General features: G+C 43.2%; 1 protein-coding gene across 2 annotated transcripts; it reads left to right on the top strand.

Moving 5' to 3' along the window:
• Positions 1-78: 78 nt before the first annotated feature.
• On the top strand, positions 79-27,523 carry LOC116335914. Of its 2 annotated transcripts, XM_039605588.1 has the most exons (18): positions 79-432; positions 1,594-1,674; positions 7,088-7,168; positions 14,476-14,590; positions 14,686-14,825; positions 16,240-16,466; positions 16,571-16,676; positions 17,378-17,677; positions 18,292-18,518; positions 18,637-18,728; positions 18,817-18,917; positions 19,531-19,766; positions 19,897-19,985; positions 22,857-23,068; positions 24,065-25,056; positions 25,189-25,258; positions 26,495-26,669; positions 26,788-27,523. In XM_039605588.1, exons 1-18 carry the CDS (start codon positions 195-197, stop codon positions 26,927-26,929), a joined length of 3,624 nt encoding a protein of 1,207 aa, XP_039461522.1. In that variant the 5' UTR covers positions 79-194; the 3' UTR covers positions 26,930-27,523. The 2 variants fall into 2 exon arrangements, with proteins under 2 accessions (XP_039461522.1, XP_039461529.1); XM_039605595.1 differs by lacking the exons at positions 79-432; positions 1,594-1,674; positions 7,088-7,168; positions 14,686-14,825.
• The last annotated feature ends 6 nt before the right edge of the window (positions 27,524-27,529 follow it).

The following is a 27,529-nucleotide window of genomic DNA, read 5'->3' as shown; positions in this document are numbered from 1 at the left end:
ATAATTAAAAGTGTGATAGTCTATTACACAGTGCTATGTGTCATTTTCTCCTAGGAGGATGTTGCCTTTGATGTTTCCAGCCGGACAACATTCACCAGCGCGTTCACTAGCTCGATAAAAAACTTCTAGGGTTAAACATCCGACAGAAACATTTTCTCACGCGGGAAAAAAGAAATTATTTCACGAGCGACTCGATGATGATGACGATGGTGCAGAGCTGGGACAGCGAGCCAGACTTCGCTAATATGTCCAAGAGCGATATACTGAGAGGAATCATCACCGACAAACTGAGCACAGCTGCTCGGGAGATCATATCGGTGGTGGAGAGGACTGTAGCCGACTATGAGGAGGAGGCTGTGGGCTTAAGGCAGGAGCTCGACCGGCAGAGGAGACTGCTGGAGCTCCTGCAGCCTGAGATAAAGCAGGAGGCAGGTCGGTGTTTTAGCCCCTATAACATTTATTGAAGTGCTTTGAAACGCTCAGCGGCTACTATATTAGGTACACTCTTTCATTTTCTCGTTAATGCAAACAACAAATGAGCCAATCACATAGCAGCAACTTGATGTCTTCAAATGGTCAAGACGACCTACAGTAGCTCAAAATGAGAATCCGAGTGAGAAAGAAAGGTCTTTGGTGCCAGACGGGCCTGTCTGCTGGGATTTTCCCACGCAACCATATCTAGGGTTTACAGAGTGGCCTGAAACTAACGATATACGTCGGGTTTTTTGTACGCTATCGTTTGTTTCGTGGGGTCGCAAAATAAACTGTCTACGCCAATATTTTTTCATGGTTTTGATGGTCACTGTAGTGGCTATTAACTTCTTAGAGTTCTCTCTTTCTCTTATGTTTAATATAACCAGACTCCGGACCGACAACCGACTGTTTATGCGTACTTTCGTTAGCAACAACGACGGTAAAACCATTGTGTGGCTCCGCCGTCCGCTTGTTTATATTCTACATAAAACTTTCACAATAAAGCTCAATATCCTGTGGAGACTTTTCAAAAATAAACTCAAATGATATACATTATTGTCAAACATCAAATTTCAGAGTATACATCAAATAAATTGCCTCAAATAAAAACATGAAGTACTTATGAATGGCACTTACAGTCAAAGGCATCGGGGATGCAGACACAGACAATGCCAGCATGGCCAGTGAAGATGAGACAAAACCAGGTAGCTCCAAACACAAGGACCAGTCAAAACACATTGAGCACCTTATTCCTAAACGAGGGACTACATCTGTAGCATTAACATGGTTTGGTTATGAACAGTCTGACACGGAGCAGAAAATTGTACTACGCAAATTATGACGCAAACCGGTCCCCACCACGGACTTTGATACTGCGTAGGACCCTCAAGCTCCAAAGCCTCTGGTAGAGGACCCGAGCTCAAAGGATATGTGCCACAAAGAATTAAAGCAGTTAGGTACTAGCAAGGTGTACCTAATAAAGTGTCTGGTCAGTGTTTAAAAGTACAGGATACTCATAAACTTGATGCAGATCTTAACATTGCTAGAAACTTTTTTTTTTTCATTTATCTTCTATCATGTCACATTTGTTTTTTCTAAAAATTAAACATACTTTTGCAGACGAGCAGCAGCTGTTTTCCTTCTGTGAAGATGGAGGTGGTCCGTTACTGGATGATCAGGAGCAGGACAAATATGAGCTGAGTAAGAAGCTACTTTGACATACATGAATAAAGTTCAGTTCTAGTCAGGGCTGCTGTTTCATGTCTCTGATGTATGATCAGTAGACAAGTCTAATAAAAACATTTCATTCATAATTATGTGATAAACCAGGGGTAGGCAACTGCAGTCCTCAAGTGCCGGTTTTAGATATCACCCTGGGTCAGATACATCAGATAGTTAGTTTATTACCAGGCCTCTGGAGAACTTAAAGACATGTTGAGGAGGTAATTTAGGGGGTATTGTTTTTTTTTTTAATCAGCTGTGGTGGATCAAGAACACATCTAAAACCTGCAGGACATTGGCACTTGAGGCTCCTGATGTACGGTCTCCTGATAGCATCTCCATGACACCGGACACTAAGCTGACAGACACAGCAAACCTCCCCACAGCTTGCATTGATGTGCAATCCTGGATGAGCTGCATTACCTGAGCCACTTGTGTGGGTTGTAGACTTTGTCTCATGCTACCACTAGAGTGAAATCACTGCCAGCATTGAAAAGTGACCAAAACATCAGCCAGAAAGCATACAGTCTAGCCCATACTTATGTATACCCCTGGCAAATTTTGACTTAAAGCTAGTTTTATTCAACTAGCAAGTTATTTTTTGATGGGAAATGACACAGGTGTCTCCCAAAAGACAATAAGACGATGTACAAGAGGCATTTTTGTGGAAAAAAAAAAAAAAAAACATTTCTCAGCTTTTATTTACATTTTAGCAAAAAGTGTTATGTCCAGAATTATTCATACCCTTCACAAACTGTCACAGTCTCTGGGAAATCCAAAGTTCCATACCATTCCAAAGAGTCCAAGCAGTTCTAAAGCATCCTAAATACCCTGATTAATTGGAACTGTTCATCTGGACAAAGAATAAGACTTCTGGTCAAACAAATGAAACAAAAATTGAATTGTTTGGTCACAACGACGTTTCCTTCATTTGGCGTAAAAAAAGGAGAAGCCTTCAACCCAAAGAACACCATCCCCACTGTGAAAAAGGTTGGTGGGAACCTAATGCTTTGGGGGTGTTTTTAAGCCAATAGACCAGGGAACACTACTGATGATACCTACCGCCACCATTACCGAGACTAACAAGCTGATCTACACCATGGCAGCAGTAATCGGGGAAGAATGAGAAGAATGAGTTGAGTAAAATTTGACTTATCTGAAGGTTTTGTTTCGCTTAATGCGACTTATAATTCGGTGTGCCTCATGATCCGAAAAATACGGTAACTTCTACCTTTCTACCTTCCTTTCAAAGTCCAAGTTTTTGTGCTATGGTTAGCATCTTCCTGTTCTTTTTGGATGCTACTGCAGGTGCCTTTGGCGGTGCAAAACATTTTGTCGACATACACAATGCGCTGTTTAAAAAAGAAAAAAGAAAAAAAAAAGCATGCAAAATTGGATTAAAAAAATGATCTGTGTAACAGTGAAGCCGGGAAAGGTGAACTGCGTTATAGCGAGGGACCACTGTACTGGAAGAGCATATGGGAGAAGGACGCAACCCATAACAGCAATGCTCAGCGGCTAGTGGGTCTGAGAGGAGATCACAGCACCCTCTCTGAACAAGGTCCAGTAACCATCACAGTGGCAGACATCCAAGAAAGGGTCTCCAATATGAAGGGTTGGACAGCACCAGGCCCCGACATGGTTCACGCCTACTGGCTGACAAAGCTGACTGCACTCCAAAAGCGTCTGGCAATACAAATGAACCAACTGCTAGTTGACGAGAGACACCCGGAATGGCTAACTTAGGGCCGGGCAGTCCTGATCCTCAAGGACCTCCAGAAGGGACCAGTCCCATCTAACTACCGGCCAATAACCTGCTTCAGAACCATGCAGAAGCTTTTGTTAGGCATCATAGCGGCACAGAAAGGGATGGGCAAGAATACGCGAGGCACAAAACACCAGCTACTGGTAGACCGAACAATCAGCTGAGACTGCAAGACCAGACTGGATAACGTGTGCACTGCCTGGATCAACAGGACCCTAAGAGCCTTCATCAGGAACTCAATGGAGATGTGGCGTACAACACTAGAGGCCTATTTCAAGTCCATAACACAAGTCACCATCAAGAGCATCTACCAAGGAGATGCTCTGTCCCCACTACTGTTCTGCATAGGCCTTAACCCCCTCAGTGAGATCATTGACAAGACTGGCTACGGATACCGACTACGGAATGGAGCAGTTGTCAGCCACCTCCTGTAGATGGATGACATCAAGTTGTATGCCAATAGTGAACGAGACATCGATTCACTGATCCACACCACCAGGATATACAGCAATGATATCGGAATGTCGTTCGGACTGGAGAAGTGTAGTCGGATGATAACAGAGAGGGAAGGTAGTCAGAACTGAGGGGATCAAACTACCAGAAGGCAACATTGCAGGCATAGAGAACAGCTACAAGTACCTGGGGATCCCACAGGCAAATGGGAACCATGAAGAGGCCGCTAGGAAAGTTGCAACCACCAAGTACCTGCAGAGGGTCAGGCAAGTCCTGAGGAGTCAGCTGAACGGTAAGAACAAGATCCGGGCTGTCAACACCTACGACCTGCCTGTGATCAGGTGCCTGGCTGGGATAATAAGCTGGCCAAAGGAGGAGAAAGAAGCCACTGACATCTAGATGAGAAAGCTCCTGACCATGGAAAGTTTCACTCCAAGTCCAGCACCCTGAGGCTGTACGCTAAGTGGAAGGAAGTAGGCCGGGGACTGGTGAGTGTCAGCACCACAGTCCAGGATGAGACAACGAACATCCACAAATACATCACGAAGATGGTCCCAACTGACAGCGTGCACAGTGAATACCTCAGGCAGCAGAAACCCAAGAAAGAGGAGGAAGGCGAGGAACCATCATGGAAGGACAGGCCCCTAGGGGCCTGTACCACCGCAGATAGCAGAGGTGACTGATATCCAGAAATCCTACCAGTGGCTGGACAAAGCTGGACTGAAAGACAACTTACACCGGTGGGGAGTTTTGCTTAAACTCTCTTAGAAATCTGCCAGACAATAAACATACAGGGTATTGGCTTCATCTGTCAAAATATTTGGAGGCACTAGTCATGGCAGCACAGGAACAAGCTCTGAGCACAAGATCCATAGAGGCTGGGGTCTATCACACCAGGCAAGACCCCAGGTGTAGGCTGTGTAAAGATGCCCCTCAGACAATCCAGCACATAACAGCAGAGTGCACGATGCTAGCAGGCAAGGCATACATGGAACGCCATAAACAAGTGGTCAGCATAGTGTACAGAAACATCTGTGCCAAGTATGACCTGGAAGTCCAGAGGTCAAAATGGGAGATGCCCCCAAGGGTGGTGGAGAATGACCGAGCTAAGATCCTGTGGGACTTCCAGATTCAGACGGGCAAAATGGTGGTGGCTAACAAACCAGACATAGTGGTGGTAGACAAACAGAAGAAGACGGCCGTAGTGATAGATGTAGCAGTTCCGGATGACAGCAACATCAGGAAGAAGGAACACGAGAAGCTCGAGAAATACCAAGGGCTCAGAGAAGAGCTCGAGATGATGTGGAGAGTGTAGGTAACGGTGGTAATTGGAGCACTAGGTGCGGTGACTCCCAAGATAGGCGAGTGGCTCCAGCAGATCCCAGGAACAACATCGGAGATCTCTGTCCAGAAGAGCGCAGACCCAGGAACAGCTAAGACACTGCGCAGGACCCTCAAGCTCCTAGGCCTCTGGTAGAGGAGCAGAGCTTGAAGTATTGACTGCCTGCAGGGGCGAGCGGGAAATATATATATATATATATATATATATATATGTATATGAGCTGCGTGAAGTGTTTCCAGCTGGGCATTGTGTACCTGGAGTTAGGGCTGGGCCATATTATACTGTTTACGGTAATACAGGTATAATGTTAGGCAACGATAAGAAAATAAAATATCGCGATAGAATATGGGTAAAACGCGCATGCACAGTGCCTTTGCTTTCAAACGCACATGGCCGAAAAAGCATGGCGGCAACGGAGAATGAGAAGGGGAAAGCGGATCGTTGAGTGAAATGGATGAACCAGAATTGGTTTGTAAAAATGGTGCAACTTCAGTGATGTGGAACTGGTTTGGTGTTTGTCCGTCAGATACCCACCAAAGCACATTTTTTTGTAGAACATCCAAGCAGGCCGTCGTTATTACCGTATTTGTCGGACTAAGGTGCTCGTAAATCTGGGAGTAATCTGGGTCCTAAACTCCGTCCACTTCAGGTGCCAAAGTCAAACGAAACCTGCGGCACATTGAGAGTTAAAAACTGTCTAAATTCATTCACCTTTAATAACCTTCTCGTTAATACAAACAACAAATGAGCCAATCACATAGGAGCAACTTGATGTCTTCAAATGGTCAAGACGACCTACAGTAGCTCAAAATGAGAATCCGAGTGAGAAAGAAAGGTCTTTGGTGCCAGACGGGCCTGTCTGCTGGGATTTTCCCACGCAACCATATCTAGGGTTTACAGAGTGGCCTGAAACTAACGATATACGTCGGGGGTTTTTGTACGCTATCGTTTGTTTCGTGGGGTCGCAAAATAAACTGTCTACGCCAATATTTTTTCATGGTTTTGATGGTCACTGTAGTGGCTATTAACTTCTTAGAGTTCTCTCTTTCTCTTATGTTTAATATAACCAGACTCCGGACCGACAACCGACTGTTTATGCGTACTTTCGTTAGCAACAACGACGGTAAAACCATTGTGTGGCTCCGCCGTCCACTTGTTTATATTCTACATAAAACTTTCACAATAAAGCTCAATATCCTGTGGAGACTTTTCAAAAATAAACTCAAATGATATACATTATTGTCAAACATCAAATTTCAGAGTATACATCAAATAAATTGCCTCAAATAAAAACATGAAGTACTTATGAATGGCACTTACAGTCAAAGGCATCGGGGATGCAGACACAGACAATGCCAGCATGGCAGGTGAAGATGAGCCAAAACCAGGTAGCTCCAAACACAAGGACCAGTCAAAACACATTGAGCACCTTATTCCTAAACGAGGGACTACATCTGTAGCATTAACATGGTTTGGTTATGAACAGTCTGACACGGAGCAGAAAATTGTACTACGCAAATTATGACGCAAACCGGTCCCCACCACAGACTTTGATACTGCGTAGGACCCTCAAGCTCCAAAGCCTCTGGTAGAGGACCCGAGCTCAAAGGATATGTGCCACAAAGAATTAAAGCAGTTAGGTACTAGCAAGGTGTACCTAACAAACAAAGGAGCTTGCAAAGCCTAATAAAGTGTCTGGTCAGTGTATAAAAGTACAGGATACTCATAAACTTGATGCAGATCTTAACATTGCTAGAAACTTTTTGTTTTTTTTCATTTATCTTCTATCATGTCACATTTGTTTTTTCTAAAAATTAAACATACTTTTGCAGACAACCAGCAGCTGTTTTCCTTCTGTGAAGATGGAGGTGGTCCGTTACTGGATGATCAGGAGCAGGACAAATATGAGCTGAGTAAGAAGCTACTTTGACATACATGAATAAAGTTCAGTTCTAGTCAGGGCTGCTGTTTCATGTCTCTGATGTATGATCAGTAGACAAGTCTAATAAAAACATTTCATTCATAATTATGTGATAAACCAGGGGTAGGCAACTGCAGTCCTCAAGTGCCGGTTTTAGATATCACCCTGGGTCAACACACCTGAATCAGATAGTTAGTTTATTACCAGGCCTCTGGAGAACTTAAAGACATGTTGAGGAGGTAATTTAGGGGGTATTGTTTTTTTTTTAATCAGCTGTGGTGGATCAAGAACACATCTAAAACCTGCAGGACATTGGCACTTGAGGCTCCTGATGTACTGTCTCCTGATAGCATCTCCATGACACCGGACACTAAGCTGACAGACACAGCAAACCGTCTCCCCACAGCTTGCATTGATGTGCAATCCTGGATGAGCTGCATTACCTGAGCCACTTGTGTGGGTTGTAGACTTTGTCTCATGCTACCACTAGAGTGAAATCACTGCCAGCATTGAAAAGTGACCAAAACATCAGCCAGAAAGCATACAGTCTAGCCCATACTTATGTATACCCCTGGCAAATTTTGACTTAAAGCTAGTTTTATTCAACTAGCAAGTTATTTTTTGATGGGAAATGACACAGGTGTCTCCCAAAAGACAATAAGACGATGTACAAGGGGCATTTTTGTGGAAAAAAAAAACATTTCTCAGCTTTTATTTACATTTTAGCAAAAAGTGTTATGTCCAGAATTATTCATACCCTTCACAAACTGTCACAGTCTCTGGGAAATCCAAAGTTCCATACCATTCCAAAGAGTCCAAGCAGTTCTAAAGCATCCTAAATACCCTGATTAATTGGAACTGTTCATCTGGACAAAGAATAAGACTTCTGGTCAAAAAAATGAAACAAAAATTGAATTGTTTGGTCACAATGACGTTTCCTTCATTTGGCGTAAAAAAAGGAGAAGCCTTCAACCCAAAGAACACCATCCCCACTGTCAAAAAAGGTTGGTGGGAACCTAATGCTTTGGGGGTGTTTTTAAGCCAATAGACCAGGGAACACTACTGATGATACCTACCACCACCATTACCGAGACTAACAAGCTGATCTACACCATGGCAGCAGTAATCAGGGAAGAATGAGAAGAATGGGTTGAGTAAAATTTGACTTATCTGAAGGTTTTGTTTCGCTTAATGCGACTTATAATTCGGTGTGCCTCATGATCCGAAAAATACGGTAACTTCTACCTTTCTACCTTCCTTTCAAAGTCCAAGTTTTTGTGCTATGGTTAGCATCTTCCTGTTCCTTTTGGGTGCTACTGCAAAACATTTTGTCGACATACACAATGCGCTGTTTAAAAAAGAAAAAAGAAAAAAAAAAGCATGCAAAATTGGATTAAAAAAATGATCTGTGTAACAGTGAAGCCGGGAAAGGTGAACTGCGTTATAGCGAGGGACCACTGTACTGGAAGAGCATATGGGAGAAGGACGCAACCCATAACAGCAATGTTCAGCGGCTAGTGGGTCTGAGAGGAGATCACAGCACCCTCTCTGAACAAGGTCCAGTAACCATCACAGTGGCAGACATCCAAGAAAGGGTCTCCAATATGAAGGGTTGGACAGCACCAGGCCCCGACATGGTTCACGCCTACTGGCTGACAAAGCTGACTGCACTCCAAAGCGTCTGGCAATACAAATGAACCAACTGCTAGTTGACGAGAGACACCGGAATGGCTAACTTAGGGCCGGGCAGTCCTGATCCTCAAGGACCTCCAGAAGGGACCAGTCCCATCTAACTACCGGCCAATAACCTGCTTCAGAACCATGCAGAAGCTTTTGTTAGGCATCATAGCGGCACAGAAAGGGATGGGCAAGAATACGCGAGGCACAAAACACCAGCTACTGGTAGACCGAACAATCAGCTGAGACTGCAAGACCAGACTGGATAACGTGTGCACTGCCTGGATCAACAGGACCCTAAGAGCCTTCATCAGGAACTCAATGGAGATGTGGCGTACAACACTAGAGGCCTATTTCAAGTCCATAACACAAGTCACCATCAAGAGCATCTACCAAGGAGATGCTCTGTCCCCACTACTGTTCTGCATAGGCCTTAACCCCTCAGTGAGATCATTGACAAGACTGGCTACGGATACCGACTACGGAATGGAGCAGTTGTCAGCCACCTCCTGTAGATGGATGACATCAAGTTGTATGCCAATAGTGAACGAGACATCGATTCACTGATCCACACCACCAGGATATACAGCAATGACATTGGAATGTCGTTCGGACTGGAGAAGTGTAGTCGGATGATAACAGAGAGGGAAGGTAGTCAGAACTGAGGGGATCAAACTACCAGAAGGCAACATTGCAGGCATAGAGAACAGCTACAAGTACCTGGGGATCCCACAGGCAAATGGGAACCATGAAGAGGCCGCTAGGAAAGTTGCAACCACCAAGTACCTGCAGAGGGTCAGGCAAGTCCTGAGGAGTCAGCTGAACGGTAAGAACAAGATCCGGGCTGTCAACACCTACGACCTGCCTGTGATCAGGTGCCTGGCTGGGATAATAAGCTGGCCAAAGGAGGAGAAAGAAGCCACTGACATCTAGATGAGAAAGCTCCTGACCATGGAAAGTTTCACTCCAAGTCCAGCACCCTGAGGCTGTACGCTAAGTGGAAGGAAGTAGGCCGGGGACTGGTGAGTGTCAGCACCACAGTCCAGGATGAGACAACGAACATCCACAAATACATCACGAAGATGGTCCCAACTGACAGCGTGCACAGTGAATACCTCAGGCAGCAGAAACCCAAGAAAGAGGAGGAAGGCGAGGAACCATCATGGAAGGACAGGCCCCCTAGGGGGCCTGTACCACCGGCAGATAGCAGAGGTGACTGATATCCAGAAATCCTACCAGTGGCTGGACAAAGCTGGACTGAAAGACAACTTACACCGGTGGGGAGTTTTGCTTAAACTCTCTTAGAAATCTGCCAGACAATAAACATACAGGGTATTGGCTTCATCTGTCAAAATATTTGGAGGCACTAGTCATGGCAGCACAGGAACAAGCTCTGAGCACAAGATCCATAGAGGCTGGGGTCTATCACACCAGGCAAGACCCCAGGTGTAGGCTGTGTAAAGATGCCCCTCAGACAATCCAGCACATAACAGCAGAGTGCACGATGCTAGCAGGCAAGGCATACATGGAACGCCATAAACAAGTGGTCAGCATAGTGTACAGAAACATCTGTGCCAAGTATGACCTGGAAGTCCAGAGGTCAAAATGGGAGATGCCCCCAAGGGTGGTGGAGAATGACCGAGCTAAGATCCTGTGGGACTTCCAGATTCAGACGGGCAAAATGGTGGTGGCTAACAAACCAGACATAGTGGTGGTAGACAAACAGAAGAAGACGGCCGTAGTGATAGATGACAGCAACATCAGGAAGAAGGAACACGAGAAGCTCGAGAAATACCAAGGGCTCAGAGAAGAGCTCGAGATGATGTGGAGAGTGTAGGTAACGGTGGTAATCGGAGCACTAGGTGCAGTGACTTCCAAACTAGGCAAGTGGCTCCAGCAGATCCCAGGAACAACATCGGCGATCTCTGTCCAGAAGAGCGCAGACCCAGGAACAGCTAAGACACTGCGCAGGACCCTCAAGCTCCTAGGCCTCTGGTAGAGGAGCAGAGCTTGAAGTATTGACTGATCGCAGGGGCGAAAGCGGAATATATATATATATATATATATATATATATATATATATATATATATATATATATATATATATAATATGTGTATATGAGCTGCGTGAAGTGTTTCCAGCTGGGCATTGTGTACCTGGAGTTAGGGCTGGGCCATATTATACTGTTTACGGTAATACAGGTATAATGTTAGGCAACGATAAGAAAATAAAATATCGCGATAGAATATGGGTAAAAGCGCATGCACAGTGCCTTTTGCTTTCAAACGCACATGGCGGCGAAAAAGCATGGCGGCAACGGAGAATGAGAAGGGGAAAGCGGATCGTTGAGTGAAATGGATGAACCAGAATTGGTTTGTAAAATGGTGCAACTTCAGTGATGTGGAACTGGTTTGGTGTTTGTCCGTCAGATACCCACCAAAGCACATTTTTTTGTAGAACATCCAAGCAGGCCGTCGTTATTACCGTATTTGTCGGACTAAGGTGCTCGTAAATCTGGGAGTAATCTGGGTCCTAAACTCCGTCCACTTCAGGTGCCAAAGTCAAACGAAACCTGCGGCACATTGATAGTTAAAAACTCTAAATTCATTCACCTTTAATAAAATGATCAGCATTGCTCCTTTACCAGGTGTAACAATTAAGTTTAAGTTCCAGGCATCCATGAAAACAGAATTTATTACATTTAACAGAGTTAGAAGTTAGGAGGGAGTTAGCTTGCTAGTTTCGCTAGTTACCTAAGCATGATATACCATGTTCTGACTGAGAGATTTCTGAAGAAATTGAAACGTATAGCTCTGCTATCACTTCCAACAGAAATGAAGACAGGAAACTAAACAGCAGTGACGTTTGTAGGGTTACTGAAGTTGGGCTAGCTGGTATATAATGATGTGCATAACATAAACGGTGAAGCTGCAGGATGAATGCTACCTTTTTTCAAGTTCATAAAAGTTAACGTGAGGGTTCCTGATGGTTAGAGACAAATGCATTCGCATGGCAGGATGCTATAAATGGGCCAAACTTCAGTCAGGAGAACAACTGAGATAATCCATCCACAATACAAGGTTAGCCATTAATATACTGCAACAACATGGGAATAGAGCAGCTGTGATAGAATACAGCATTAATGAATCAAGTGTACAGAAGTAGAGGAAGCAAGAAGAATGAGTTGAATAAAGTTTAATTTATCTGACTGCTTTGTTTCACTTAATGTGCCTTATAATCCTGTGCACCTTATGGTCTGAAAAATAAGTAATTGACTTTTTTATTTGGCACACCTGTTTTTAACTTTAGTGGATATTATACATGGTTATGCTCAGGGTATGTCAGCCCATTTCTACTTTCAGCAAGGAATTTGCATTTGCACTGTTACATTTTTTATATAGCTTTAATGCACATAAAAACAGCTGCTTGTTTAAGTGAAAATAAATGGATGGGGTTTTTGCGCTAGTAAAGTTATGCAGTTGTATTTTGTCTCGCATCAATTATATCGTCAGTTATATCGTTATCGCAAATTTCCAAATATATATCGTGATAACTTTCCCACATTTTGTCACATTACAGCCACAAACATGAATCAATTTTATTGGAATTCCACGTGAAAGACCAATACAAAGTGGTGTACACGTGAGAAGTGGAACGAAAATCATACATATATATATATGTATATATATGTATATATATATATATATGTATATATATATATATATATATATATGTAGGTATAGGTAACACCTGTTTATTAAACAAAAACAAAAAAACAAACAAACCAAACCCTGTGCTCTTACACTTACACCGGGCCATCAACACCTACGCCCTGCCCGTGATCAGGTACCCTGCTGGGGTAATAGGCTGGCCAAAGGAGGAGATAGAAGCCACTGACATAAAGACAAGAAAGCTCCTTACCATGTATGGAGGGTTTCACCCCAAGTCCAGCACCCTGAGGCTGTACGCTAAGCGGAAGGAAGGAGGCCGGGGACTGGTGAGTGTCAGCACCACAGTCCAGGATGAGGCAACGAACATCCAAGAATACATTGGGAAGATGGCCCCAACTGACCGAAAGTGCTCAGTGAATACCTCAGGCAGCAGAAACCCAAGAAAGAGGAGGGAGACGAGGAACCATCATGGAAGGACAGGCCCTGCACGGTATGTACCACCGGCAGATAGAGGAGGTGGCTGATATCCAGAAATCCTACCAGTGGCTGGACAAAGCTGGACTGAAAGACAGCACAGAGGCACTAATCATGGCAGCACAAGAACAAGCTCTGAGTACAAGATCCATAGAGGCTGGGGTCTATCACACCAGGCAAGACCCCAGGTGCAGGCTGTGTAAAGATGCCCTGAGACAATCCAGCACATAACAGCAGGGTGCAAGATGCTAGCAGGCAAGGCATACATGGAACGCCATAACCAAGTGGCCGGCATAGTGTACAGGAACATCTGTGCCGAGTATAACCTGGAAGTCCCGAGGTCAAAATGGGAGATGCCCCCAAGGGTGATGGAGAATGACCGAGCTAAGATCCTGTGGGACTTCCAGATACAGACGGACAAAATGGTGGTGGCTAACCAACCGGACATAGTGGTGGTAGACAAACAGGAGAAGACGGCCGTAGTGATCGATGTAGCGGTTCCGAATGACAGCAATATCAGGAAGAAGGAACACGAGAAGCTGGAGAAATACCAAGGGCTCAGAGAAGAGCTCGAGAGGATGTGGAGGGTGAAGGTAACGGTGGTCCCCGTGGTAATTGGAGCACTAGGTGCGGTGACTCCCAAGCTAGGCAAGTGGCTCCAGCAGATCCCGGGAACAACATCGGAGATCTCTGTCCAGAAGAGCGCAGTCCTGGGAACAGCTAAGATACTGCGCAGGACCCTCAAGCTCCCAGGCCTCTGGTAGAGGACCCGAGCTTGAATGATAAACCGCCCCTTAGGGGCGTGCTGGGTGTTTTTATGTGTATAGACACACACACACACACACACACACACACGCACGCACGCATGTGTTACACCATATCTTATAGTCCTTTTCCACTAGCATGTACTCTGCTTGCCTGACTCGAATCAGTTTATATGGTTTTCCATTGAGTGCTTTCTCGTACCAGGTACTTTTTTTAGTGCCTACTCAGCCAAGGCAATTCAGCAATTCAGTCAATCTGAAAATGTAACGTCAACCGACTACATTCCACCGATTGGCTAGTCAGTTTCGTCACTCGATGACTCATGAGAGCATCTCATTCACAAAAATCAAATCCTCAAAGCCTGTCTCCGAATCTGACAAAAAGCTATAGACCACACAGCAGGTCTACCATCGCCTCAACTTTCTCCAGTGTGGTGTTGTGCTTTTGTTGTATGCAAAATGGGACTTTTGGTAGCATTGCTGTAATGACCTTGCGCACATAGGCAGTACTTGATTGTAATGAAAAACAATTTAACTGAGTTGGGTCGAGCCGAGTAGGTTGTAATGGAAAAGATACATTAGCTCATGTCCTCTTAAAGCACAAACATTAGATAGTAGCAGCATGCTCCCTTTCGGTTATGTAAATGGTCAAGTTCTTGTTGAGCTGGGCAACACATAATTGTGACTAACATGAGAATTTATTTGTTCCTAGGGGTGGAGGACAGTAGGAGCCTAGGATTCCAGGCACCAATGGAGGATGAAGAGTATGACTATTTAGAGCAGGAGGAAGGACACACGACAGAGCTGGATTATGTAACGAAATCAAGGTTATAAGACAAGTGCATAAATGTCTACTATGTGGACAAAAGTATATGTGTTATCTTCTTATATCCCAGCTCCCATTTTTACCTATCTTTTTTAGGTTCTTGACTCAAACAGTTCAGTGTATGAGGAGAAAAAAACATGGCAAACGCAAACGTCCAATCAGCAAATCACAAAATTGCATAGATCTCAAAATCCGCATCTTGGAAAACCCAAACATTGAAGTGCTTTCAAATACTGGTAAGTCTAAAGCAAACGTGATGTGAAATTTAGATGTTAAAAACAGAATGAAAACACCTCAGTACACATAAAACTCTGGAGCAGATGTGGAAGATTTCACTGTGGTGATTGGAGCATTAGGAGCCCATGTCACCACTGGTACCTCCAAACTGTGAAAGGAAATTCCAAATACAATTGGAAAGTAGTATCAAATGAACATTTAGTGAACATGTCTGTGAAGGTTCTCAGTCATCCAGGTCATCGTAGTCAAAGGAGCTTGCAAAGAAAAGCGTCTGGACTTCTTTAAGTTGCTTGAAGACGTTTCACCTCTCATCCGAGAAGCTTCTTCAGTTCTAAGGTCAAATGGTGGGGAGTCCCAGATTTAAACCTAGCGGGAGTATCCCCCCAAAGAGGGACAAAAGGACCCCCTGATGAGCCTCTAATCGCCTGAGCCAAGGTGTGAAATTGGGTGTGGGTCCCAATCAGCCAGGGTTTCGGGTGAGCTCATTGTGAAACCTGGCCCCACCTTATCATGTGAATTCCTGAGGTCAGATGGCCCAGGATGTGAGTGGGCGTTAAGGCGTCTGGGGAGGGAACTCAAAACTGGATTATAGATGGCAGACAGTTGGTGTCGTAAACCACCGCCTCTGTTCAAAGATGGTCGCTCACAGTGGACATAGATGGCTTCTTTCACTCCTCTTTCAAACCATCTGTCCTCTCTGTCCAAAATGTGAACATTGGCATCCTCGAAAGAGTGACCTTTGTCCTTAAGATGCAGATGAACTGCTGAGTCTTGTCCCGTGGAGGTGGCTCTTCTATGTTGTGTCATGCGCTTGTGAAGTGGCTGTTTGGTCTCTCCAATGTAGAGGTCTGGGCATTCCTCGCTGCACTGTACAGCATACACCACATTGTTAAGTTTGTGTTTAGGAGTTTTGTCTTTCGGGTGAACCAATTTTTGTCTGAGCATGTTGCTGGGTCTGAAATGCACCGGGATGTCATGCTTGGAGAAAACTCTCCTGAGTTTTTGTCTGAATGCCCACTCACATCCTGGGCCATCTGACCTCAGGAATTCGCATGATAAGGTGGGGCCAGGTTTCACAATGAGCTCACCCGAAACCCTGGCTGATTGGGACCCACACCCAATTTCACACCTTGGCTCAGGCGATTAGAGGCTCATCGGGGGTCCTTTTGTCCCTCTTTGAGGGGATACTCCCACTAGGTTTAAATCTGGGACTCCCCACCATTTGACCTTAGAACTGAAGAAGCTTCTCGGATGAGAGGTGAAACGTCTTCAAGCAACTTAAAGAAGTCCAGACGCTTTTCTTTGCAAGCTCCTTTGACAACATTTAGTGAAAGTACAACAGGAAAGTGATGATTTCTTTCTCCTAATACTGGAAAAATTGAACTGATCTGTCAATGTTCCTCTGTGTTCTAGTGTTTCGGATGTACCGACTTCACAAGCTGAAGGTTCCTCGTGGTTTGCAGGAAGCTGACTTCCTGAAACTACTGAGGTCTACCTTCCCTCAGCTGGCTGGAGATGAACCTTTTGACCTTTTCTTATATTGCAAACCCAACAAACTGAAACCTCTGCAAGTAGACTCGGTGACACCAGAGGAAATCATCAGAGTTTCTGGGGGATCTACCCTCTACATACGACTGCAGGTACTGTGTTGAGAAAATTTAACTGATCTCAGCAGCGCTACCAAAGATTACAACACATTGACAACTTGATTTAAAATAAAAAATTCCGACCTTCTGTAAAACAGAAAGAAGATGCTGATGAAGATCTTCCATCCACTGAGACAGATACCCATATAAATCTCACAATCCGCATCCTGGAAAAGCGAAAGATTAATGTTTTGTCAGCGCACTGTAAGTCTAAAGCAAACATGATGTGAAATGTTTATGTTTCTGCTATAAAATGCACCACATGTAAGCTGTATATCACCTTGTTACCTACTAGGTAAGTTCTGGAGTGCTTTTCACCCTTTTACTTGCTCTGAGATCGGTCTTTTAAACACAGGTGAAGCTGATGGTCTCCACCACACTCCTATACCAAAAACAGTCATTTGCACCTTGTGAATCACAATTGTTGATGCCAGTAATGCTCGAGAGCTGAAATCCTGGTCAGGACACGTATACCGTTTGTGCTGCCTGCCTGCACTCTACATGGACATCTTCATCTTTCTGCACTCTTCCCTGGTCTAAGAATTGTAACATATTAATAAAGAAATATCTACTATATTACCAAGAATATTTTCATTTGATGTAAATGACAAGTTGTGGTGGAATTTTTTCCAAAAAATCCTTTAGAAAAAGAAGAAAAACACACAATGAAAACACCTCAGTACACATAAAACTCTGGAGCAGATGTGGAAGATTTCACTGTGATGATTGGAATATTAGGAGCCCATGTCACCACTGTAACTTCAAACTGTGAAAGCAGATTCCAGATACAATTGGAAAGTAGTATCAGATGAACATTTAGTGAAAGTACAACAGGAAAGTGATGATTTCTTTCTCCTAAAACTGGAAAAATTGAACTGATCTGTCAGCATTCCTCTGTGTTCTAGTGTTTCAGAGGTGCCCGCTTCACAAGCTGAAGGTCCCTTGTGGTTTGCAGGAAACCGACTTCCTGAAACTACTGAGGTCTACCTTCCCTCAGCTGGCTGGAGATGAACCTTTTGACCTTTTTTTAAGGGCCAGGCACAACAAACTTAAAGCTCTGAAAGGACACTCGGTGACACCAGAGGAAATCATCAGACTTTCTCGGGGATCTACCCTCTACATACGACTGTCACTGTGTCGAGAAGATTTAAGACTTAAGATCCGCATCCTTGAGGACCCTAAGATTGATAAGATCACACAAATAAGTAAGTTTAAAGCTTTTAACCTTTAAAGATCTTTGGAAGGATTTGATGCTGTTAACATTTTCTGCCTGTTATTAGCTCCTTAACTTCATTTAGAGGCTTTGCATCTCTCAAGAGTCCAACGTACTAGTTATCCAGCTCTTTGTGTAGGTTTGCTGAGTTACCTGTTTATTAGTTGATTCAGGAAAACGTGTCTTCTAACTTGTCGATAACTGAAACTGCTCTGACTGTAGTCACACTACCCACTGTCTTAAAAAAACCTCATAACATTATAAAAGATACCTCACACCCTGGCCACTCCCTGTTTGAACTGTTGCCCTTGGCCAGATGGTACAAAGCAATCAGCGCAAGGACAAACAGACTCAAACACAGCTTTTACCAAATCACAAAAATATGTCTTAATCCTGCTACTAAACAATGTCCATCACGCTACTCCTGAAGTGATCTATGCACTGACTTGTGTGTGTGGGGATGGATTTTATTTTATAAGTTTTATTTAAATTTTACATTTCTATGGATGATGCACTGATCAGAGATCACTACTAACTTCGTTCCTGTGACAATGACAATGAAGACATTCTGATTCTGACTTTGTGAGCTTCTCTGTTTTCTCTCAGTATGGCAGAATCACCCGTGTCATGAGCTGAATGTTCCTCATGGTCTTCAGGAGGCTGACTTCCTGGCTCTGCTGAGGTCCACTTTCCCTCAGCTGGCTGCTGGTGAACCTTTTACCATCTTAGTTGCTCGCAACCACAATCTAATTCCTCCAAGAGTGGAGAGTATGACTGCAGAAGAGATCTGCAAGAACGGGACTGTGAATCCTGGTATTTACATCCGACTGAAGGTACTGCAAGAACCAATTTAACATCAGGGTGAAAACATTGTTAATAAATGTGGAGCATGTTTTTTTGAATGAAAAATCAGAAAAAAAACTATTCTTTTACTTTTTGGTGGAAATTTAGGGTCCAGAGAAAAGGTCTCTACAGAGAGAAGATGCTACTGTTGCTGCTGAACTTCCTCCACCCAGCCTGGATCCAACCACACTGACCACTGAGTGAGTCAAGGAAAAGAGTAAGCTGCTGCTGTGAGAGTTTCTTATTTATATCAACAGTTCAATACAATTTTGTTTTTTTTTTCCCCAGAGTTGAGTCTGAGAAACCTCAGATCAGTCAATCACACACCCACGTACATCTCAAGGTCCACATTGTGGAGGACCCTCAGATGGATACGATCTCGCCCAATCGTAAGTTCAAAGCTTTTTAATTTATCTGTCCAGTACAATATTCAGTTATCACCACTGTGATCACATGCTGAGCTGAAATCACAAAGAGTAGCTGAGCATAGCTCCTAGGGTGGTCAGGACACAGTTGTGACTATGACGTCCTCTGTAGAGCTCTTTAGGCACGCTGCTGTGTGTGTATCATGATTGGGAAGCTTGTGATGACCTGAGTTTGGACCAGTTTGTCAAAGCACTTCATGATTACTGGAGCACGAGCCACTACACAGCAATCATTCAGAATGCTGATGGTGGTCATTTTTTGGTAGTGGTACCGTGATAGAGGACTTCAAGCAAGGCTGTCAGTGGTAAGGCTTAAGGTTGGGGACATGGTCTCTTTGACTGACAGGTGGCTCTAGCTGCTTCCTGGACCTGAACTGGACCTCTGGATTGTGTTTGTGCTCTTGGAGCCTTTTGGACCATTTTAATGCAAATATCTGATCAATATTGTAGTTGCTGTGCAGCTGATAACAGACTGTCTAAGACGTCTGAGCTCTTGTTTTTTGAATGAAATTGTCAGGTTTTGGTGTGATGCTCCCTGTTGGCTGGCAACTTAGCACTCTTTCCTGTTTTATCTCAGTGTTTCAGAATTACCTGCCTCATGAGCTGCAGGTTCCTCGAGGTCTTCAGGAGGCTGACTTCCTAGCTCAGCTGAGGTCAACCTTTCCTCAGCTGGCTGCTGCTGAACCTCTGGAGCTCCTGATATCTAATGACGACAAGATACTAGAGCCTCTAAATGTGGAGTCACTGACAACTGAGGAGATCAAAGAGGCTGTCCAGTCAACTGAGAGTGCTACCCTCTTTGTTCGAGTGAAGGTACTGTGTCAGATTCAGCATTTCTGCCTTTGTAGATTTTTCTTTTGTCCTTCTTAATCTCTCCACATGGCATTGTCAGAAACCATTAATTATAAAACCCATACTAAATAAAAACTATAAAACTTTCCAGGCATCAGAGGATGTTCAGGATGATGTGAATAAGCTTGATGGTGCTGAAGACTCTTCATCCTTTTCTGAACAAACCAGACTGCACAGGAGGTAAGTGATTAATAAAAAACTGTAAAATTGGAGAATGAAAACGCAGTTTCATAGCATTTATTATGTTGCATTTTGGGAATGGACAGTGGTAAATGGACTGATTCCTATATTTCTTCTCTCCTGGAGTACTCAAAGCGCTGTTTACAACATGCCTCATTCACCCACTCACACAAGGACTTCTAAACTCAAGTACAATCTAACCAACATTCACACTCCAGTTGACGCATCGGAGGGCAACTTGGGGTTAGTATCTTGCCCAAGGATATTTGGCATACAGACTGGGGAAGCAAAGGCTCGAACCACCAACCTTCCAATCAGTAGCTGATCTGCTCTACCACCAGAGCCCCACCCTGCCCCGCCCTGCCCCGACCCGCCCCGACCCGAAGATGGTAATTTGATCCATCTTCAATCTTATAGGTTAGAAACCGTTTTGAAGATGAAGATGAAAGAAGTTACATCTTGGAGAAAGAATGAAGAGGGCTGCATTGGTGTTGCCAAAAAACATGTATTCTGCAATGTTCTCCCTTGAGACATTGCTGTAGAAAACAGGCTTACCTCTGGTCTCAAAGGTGTTCAGAAACAGTAAAGGTCAAAAAACACAATAAGCTTTCTCCTGGTTGCACTCCTACCTGGTGTGCTGTCTTCTGGCTTTAATATTTTGAGCTGTTTGATATTTGCTGTTGTAGGGGTAGACTAGGGCTGCCAAAACTATTATTTTGATAGTCGACTAGCCACCGATTATTTTTGCGATTAGTCGACTAATCAGATCGTGCATCTATTGGATGTATAACGTACAGCTTATTGCATCAGCATGTGTCTGCTCTTATATAACTATCATTAGCTTACAGCTTGAAGTGTTTAAGGTATGTGCTAACTAAAAATAAAGACAAGATGATAGTTTATTAAACTTTTAATGAAATTCGCAGATTGTCTCGGTGGAGTTTAATAAACTCAGCCGTCTGCTTCTTGCTCGCTAATATATAACCGGACATTGGAGTAAATTCTCGACCATCGCACACTTCTGTTTAATCAGTTTTCTGTTTGACGTTTATTCAGCTGTGTGAAGACTATAACTTTAATCTCAGCCAAACCGATTTACTCAGGAACAAATAAAACACTGAAAAAATCCAAACAATAACATTTGTAAGTTATCTAAGTGACTTATATATCATGTTTAACCTGAGTAGCAACAGACCGCGGGGGAGTCGAAAACGATGTGCCGGGGGTTGACTGTTCTCGCCGGCTCTAGTGAGCCTTGACCTCCTGGTCAGCTATCGAGCTGTTGCGTAACAGACGTCTCCGAAAACGTCGGAGCACTTTTGCAAATATGTGATGTCTTGATAAATTGAGCAGATATTTGAAGCTTACACAGCTACATTCTCGCCTGAAAATATCTTAAAAGTTTATTACTCTTACACTCTTTCTGGGTTGCAAAATAAACCTTTAAGATATTTTTAGGCGAGAATGTAGTTTTGCGACCCAGAAAGAGTAATTTTTAATATTAAGTAGCTGCTACCGTTGTTGGAAACTGGGCCCGCTATGAATTCTGGGATAGGTTGGGCCACGAAGGATACACCCGACCCATCAATCAAATCTAGGGAAAAGGAGGACGGATTTTTTGGCCATATTTCGAGGAGTCTTCGAATTTGGACAGCCTTCATCGCGTCACAGTGATGTAATTGGCATTCAAATGTGGCCTCAGGAGGAAGCAGCCCCTGAATTTGGACACACCTATGATACCGGAGGCTGCTTCTTCTTCTTCTTTCCCGTTTAACGGCAGCTGGCATCCTTGTAGATGCATAGCTGCCATCTTCTGTTTCAGTCCGTTACCACACTCCTACTACTTACTTCTGCGTCTTTCAGAATCTTACAAAACTTCAAACGAGGTGTCGACTTTTAAATTACTTGTCGATGATTTTGATAGTCAACATAAGCGTGACTCCTCAGCAGTGGTGATCTGCAACTTAAAGTGATGTACAGAATTAAAAATGAACTATCTGGAGGTTGTTGTTCACTCATATCATAACAAACCTTGAAATACAGGCTTCCTTAAAAAGATTGATTGAATGATTGATTGAAGACTTTGAGCAGCTCCAGTGCTGGATGGCAGATGTTATTTTAGCAGAGTTTTGCTGCTATTGTTTCTTTTCATTGCTATTGAACGCAACCTGATCTTTGCCCAGAGTGTAATGAAACATTATGATTACCGCTCCATTTATCAGGTATGGCATCACTGGCAAGATGTGGCGTCATCACTTCTTTTCCTCTTATACTAGACTATGTGTATATGGATGATAGGTTGCTGTTTAAGATACAAAGGTGTATTATAAGACATGATGGTCTGAAGATTGCTGATTAGCATGCTAGCTGGCATGCTAATCAGCAGTGGACATAAAATGTAGACATGTTTAATATTTCTATTTTTAACATTCTGTTGATATTATTGATTATATTATAAGTTAATTTTTGCGTGTTTTGATCTTAAAGTATGTATTGACCCTTGGTCAATTGTTCTCAAGCTAATTTGCAAATCTGATTTGAGAAAGGCAGTAAGGTTTGGTTAGTTAACAAAAAATCCCAAACTGCACAGCTGCTAATGATAACCTTTATGCAGGAAGCATTAGTTATTCCATTTATTCTTAAATGGAAACAGGAATGCTGGATTGCTAACCCACTATTAAAACTCCTGTTTCTAAACGAGATGCTGAATGTGAACCTGGATTGTCCCAGATTACATTGACTTTTATCCAACACTGACTACCAACTTAGCTACTGAAGAATCATTTCATGGAAATTTGTGTTTAAATGTTCAGTCTATTCTGTCTTGGAGGAAAACCTTTTCATGAGTGTCGTGGATCTTTTTTCTCACAGTAATGAAATGAAACCGTTGGATGAAGACCTGAAGGATATCATCCTCAGAGCTTTGCCATTAATTTCTGAAGACACTCAACAGTCATTGATTCATAAGCTGTTAAGTGATGGAGTGGAGTCTACCCAGGACCTAAAATTTGTCATTGAAGATGATATTGCTGACTTGCTGCCTCCCCTTCAACTACAGACACTCCTGGAAGCATTTAAAAATGGTAATGTTGACGTAAATGCACTATTTTTTCTATACCATGTTATAGTAGTATATCTGATCATTTCTAACAGCCTTTTTCTTAAAATATATATTCCCTGAACTCTAAATCCGTCAGTACATCGAAATGGCAAAATTGTACTGTAAGTTTTTAAAACTGTTTTTTACTTCTGTTAACTTATTTTGTCACTCTAACACTCTACTGGTTTCCCCACTGAGTGCTACAGCCAAGTGTCTGTGTTTTTTACCAAAACCTTTTAATATGATGCAGCTCTTGATCCATCCATTATGTGATGTTTATCTGGGTTCACATCAGGGGCAGCAGTCTGAACCGGACCTGCATGAATGGGCCTTTCGTAGTGCTTAGACATTTATCTAACAAGCAAACGATCCTTGATTCAATCCCAGAAAGAGACACAAATCCCTTGGGAGCTCCAGGAATAGGATCAGGATGAAAAATCTGCCAAATCAAACATCAGCTACCTGTGTGGTGACCCTCTGTGGCTGAGGGAGCTTTTCACAGCGACTTCCAGAGACTACTGGCAACCACCCTGTTGACTGTTAGATAGATGTCTAGGTCTTTCTGACCAAGGCCTTAGAGATATAATGAGTAAACTGACTATCCAGAGGGGTATCTATCTGGATGGAGGTGCTACTCCTTTCAAAAGAAACAGTTAAGGGGGATTCATTATGTCTGGAACAGGGTGACATAGGCGCATCTACTAAAAATCCTGGATTAGTTCAAATTCCAGTTAAATTGAACTCACCGTTAGAGGTCAAGTTTTCTGAAAACCTTAAGAATCCATAACTCAAGAACAAGGAGATGTAGGGTTTAGAAAATTATACCATAGGAGGAGGATACTGGGAGGCTCAGGGGTCGCACTGACGGTTGGCAGTATTTAAAAAAATATATATATTATTAACTCAAACTTATTTTAAGCGCACCCTTGTATGAGAGACAATTAAGCTCACTGTGTGTTTTTTTTCCTTTCCTTTTCAGAGACAGACCTGGTTACTTTGGACCTGCCAATGATTCCTTCCTCTAGCTCACTGCTCAGCAGTCCTGCAGCACCACCTTGCTCCACTCCATCCGGTGTACTCCCACTCTCGAATCAAGAACATGACAACTCAGAAAGCTGCGGGCAAACCACCCTTTTCAGAAAACAGTGGGCAGAGACGTTCCAGGTGCCCTGGGCCCTCATGCCAATGGAAATTCAAGCAGCGGTTGCTGAGGGCAAGAGACCATCCCCTGCAGCACGGAGACAGATGGTTAGGATTTTAGCAGATGAGATAAGGAAACACGAGCTAAACCCAACACATGCTCAGTGTGTAACCATCTGCCGAAACATTGTCCGTAAGTACCCTCAGAGCTTTGCTGATCTGTGTGACAACGGTCAGCTGCTGGAAGAGGATTACATCTCGCTTGTGATTCAAATCAAAAACCGAATTGATAACCTGAAACGCACCAGCAATTTTCGCCACAGCCGTTTGTCTGGAATGAAAAGAGGAGCCACCAACAATTATGGCTGCGACAGATTTGAGCCTGGCCTGCTGCCGGAGGAGACAAATGAAACAGTGGAGCGAAAACGCCAGCGACTGGAAGAAATTTACCATCAGGATGGCTCAAACATGGTAGAAAAAGACGAAGTAAAAGAACTCATGAAAGTAACCTTCGACCTGCAGCGCCGCCAAATAAATGCACTCCCAGTACCGGCTATTAGAGATTTAAGGGACCGCTGGCCTTACCTTTTCACACACAACGGACTTTACACTCATTTTGAGCTGCTCACTGATATCAAAGTGCTTCGCACTCTCGAGGTTGCAATGAAGGAGTGTGGACCAACCATCCTGGAGGTCTTCAGCAAGTCCACTAATCCAGATATCCAATCCATCCTCTCAGTGGGTCCAAAACTTGAACTATCCTTCTGCATCCTGCAACTTCTGATGGCTCACTTCTCCGAACCCCTCGGAGGACTGATTCTCTTTGCAAATGTGAGTTATTTTGGGGTTTTTGATTTCTTTAAAGGTGACACCTGTATCTGTTGTCTCTGTTATTGTGGAAGACAGCAGTTTTATTTGTTTCATGTTTTTGTTAATTAATTTAGTCATAACTCTGTGTCCTAGGCAAATGCCACAGCTGCTGAATTACAGACGACACTCCAACTACCTGCAACTCCTCGACTGATACTCCTCGGTATGACATACATATTTATTTTTTGTTGTTATGATTGCAAAAGCCAACAGGGTTAAGCATTAAGTGCTTCTTGAGAAGAAAAATAGCCTCACTATAATTTCATAACTCATGACTTATAATGTCATATCAAAGATTTCTCTTATTACCCAAGAATCCTGTTACAGCAGTGCCAAACCCATTGCCAAATGCTAAAAGTCACAAGAAATTTAGTTCATCTTGAACCGAGATGAGTTAATGAGTCTTCGGTCGACAACATCTCCCTAGAGGAGGTCAAATTTTAATTACCGGTTGCCTTTTCCCCCCCCATATTTTTCACCCGGTTTCACTGTTTCCTGTTGGCTTCTATCACTTGCCTTGTCTCTTTTGCACATTTTCCATGCAAACTGCAGTAATCGTCATCCAGTTAGGAAGTCACCACCTGGTCTCCAGAGACTGAGGCTTAAAACAAAAGGCAGAGTCATGCTGGCGTTTTTTGGCACCTTCACAGATTGGAGGTTGTTCCTGATCATGAATTAGAAAATGTTACCCCCACCTGTTTGTCTGCTGTAAAGCGTAAATGTGGCACAACTCACATTCAACATGATGATCACTGGAAGACCCCAGCTCATAATTTTCTCCATAGCTCCTTTGATATTGCAGGACTCTGTCTGGGCAGTAGAAGTTTTAGCACCTTCAAGTGGTGAAGATTCTCCATTTCCATTTTCTATTTTAATATGATGAAAAAAACACCAGCAGACTTTGTATAACTTGCAAATCAATAAATTAGGAGAAAATCATGTTTTAAAAAACAGCTTCTGCAACAAGCTACCCTTCCCTTTGCAAGATCCCCACCCCAAAGAAAACAAACACAACACAAAAACAAAGCTTATCTAGCTTGCTTTTGCAAGCTGTATGCCCAAATTTCCCTGTAAATACATGTTCAGTCAACATGAACAATGTTTTATATATTGCCCCGTCATATACACTACACAATCATCGGCATATTAAAATTTTTTTGGGGGGCGCGACTCCGGAAGCTGAAGTCACGCTATGTGACTGGAAAATCTACAGTTTTATTTTCATGCCTAACTGTGAAATTCTGGTCAGATACAGATGTTAAATGTTCTTGACAGGGACTGAGTGATGTTCTTGATGGTTCTGTGTGTTTATTAACACATTTGCACTGCAGAATTATATTGAATAAATAAGCTCATTACCATTTCAGTACTAATGGTGGGATTTTATTTGGATTTTAAGCCAAATCACCGGAAAGCTCCATTCACCGCTGGATGATCAGTCTTGAGGGGCACATCATTTGCGAGGGCATCCAGCCGACTTTTCTGTCCGGCCTCGCTGCTGTCTTTTCTACTTACTACATCTTCAATCTTCAGTATCAAGAAGATGCTGCATGCACGCTGGAATTCATTCAAAGGTTAGATGAGTACATTTTCCAGCTGTTAATTTGTGATGTGAGGTCTTTGTACTAAAGGGCTTGCAAGAACCCGTTCCTTTGGTCACTTTGGATCTGACCACACATTTGTTTTTTCCAGGCGATTGATCGGGATAAATCCTGACAGAGGCACCAAAGCTCCACAAGGCAAATTCCTGTCAAAGGAGACTGGGAAGTTCACACAGGAAAAGACTTCGCCAGTCAACCCCCAAGTTTTAACACTGTTAAAGAAACTAATGTAGATGTGAACCCAGCTGTTTACACCCACACAACCATGTTTCCATCACTTCAGGGGACATCAACCTGACATTCATGTTTATTTTGTGGAGAAATCTGAATTTCTGGGGTCTGAAGAACCTCTTGGAGCAACGGCCGACACTTTGGAGCTTGCAGTGTAGTGACTGGATATCCAGACCAGAACTTTGGGTCCCATGCAGCGGTCATAGTCTACATTGTTGGTTTTAAAGAGGTATGATGTCATCAGATTGTTTTGAGAGTGCACTTTGACTAGTGCATTTGTCTTTCATTCTTCATTCTTTCATGCTGCATGAACCAAGTACCAGAAAAGTTTCTGGTGCCACAGATTCTGCAGACTGTTGATACAGATCACCCTTTGCCTTACTCAAGACTTGTGCAAATGTGCAAATTCAAAGTGTGAAAGAAACAAGGAACAAATAGAACTTTATGCTGTTTTTTTTGTTCAGGTTGACTTGTATTCCCCATTGCAAATTGCTGTTTTCTACCAGAAACTCTGAAGTACTATATTTTGTTTACTGTACTTTTTTTTTTTTTTTTTTTATCATTACTGTAATTAAAGTTACATTTCTGGAGTAAGATTTGGG

This window comes from Oreochromis aureus, linkage group 3, assembly GCF_013358895.1.
Source record: "Oreochromis aureus strain Israel breed Guangdong linkage group 3, ZZ_aureus, whole genome shotgun sequence".
Classification (NCBI taxonomy): Eukaryota; Metazoa; Chordata; class Actinopteri; order Cichliformes; family Cichlidae; genus Oreochromis; species Oreochromis aureus.
Note: the sequence above shows the minus strand (reverse complement) of the source record. Positions and strands in the feature narration are given on the sequence as shown.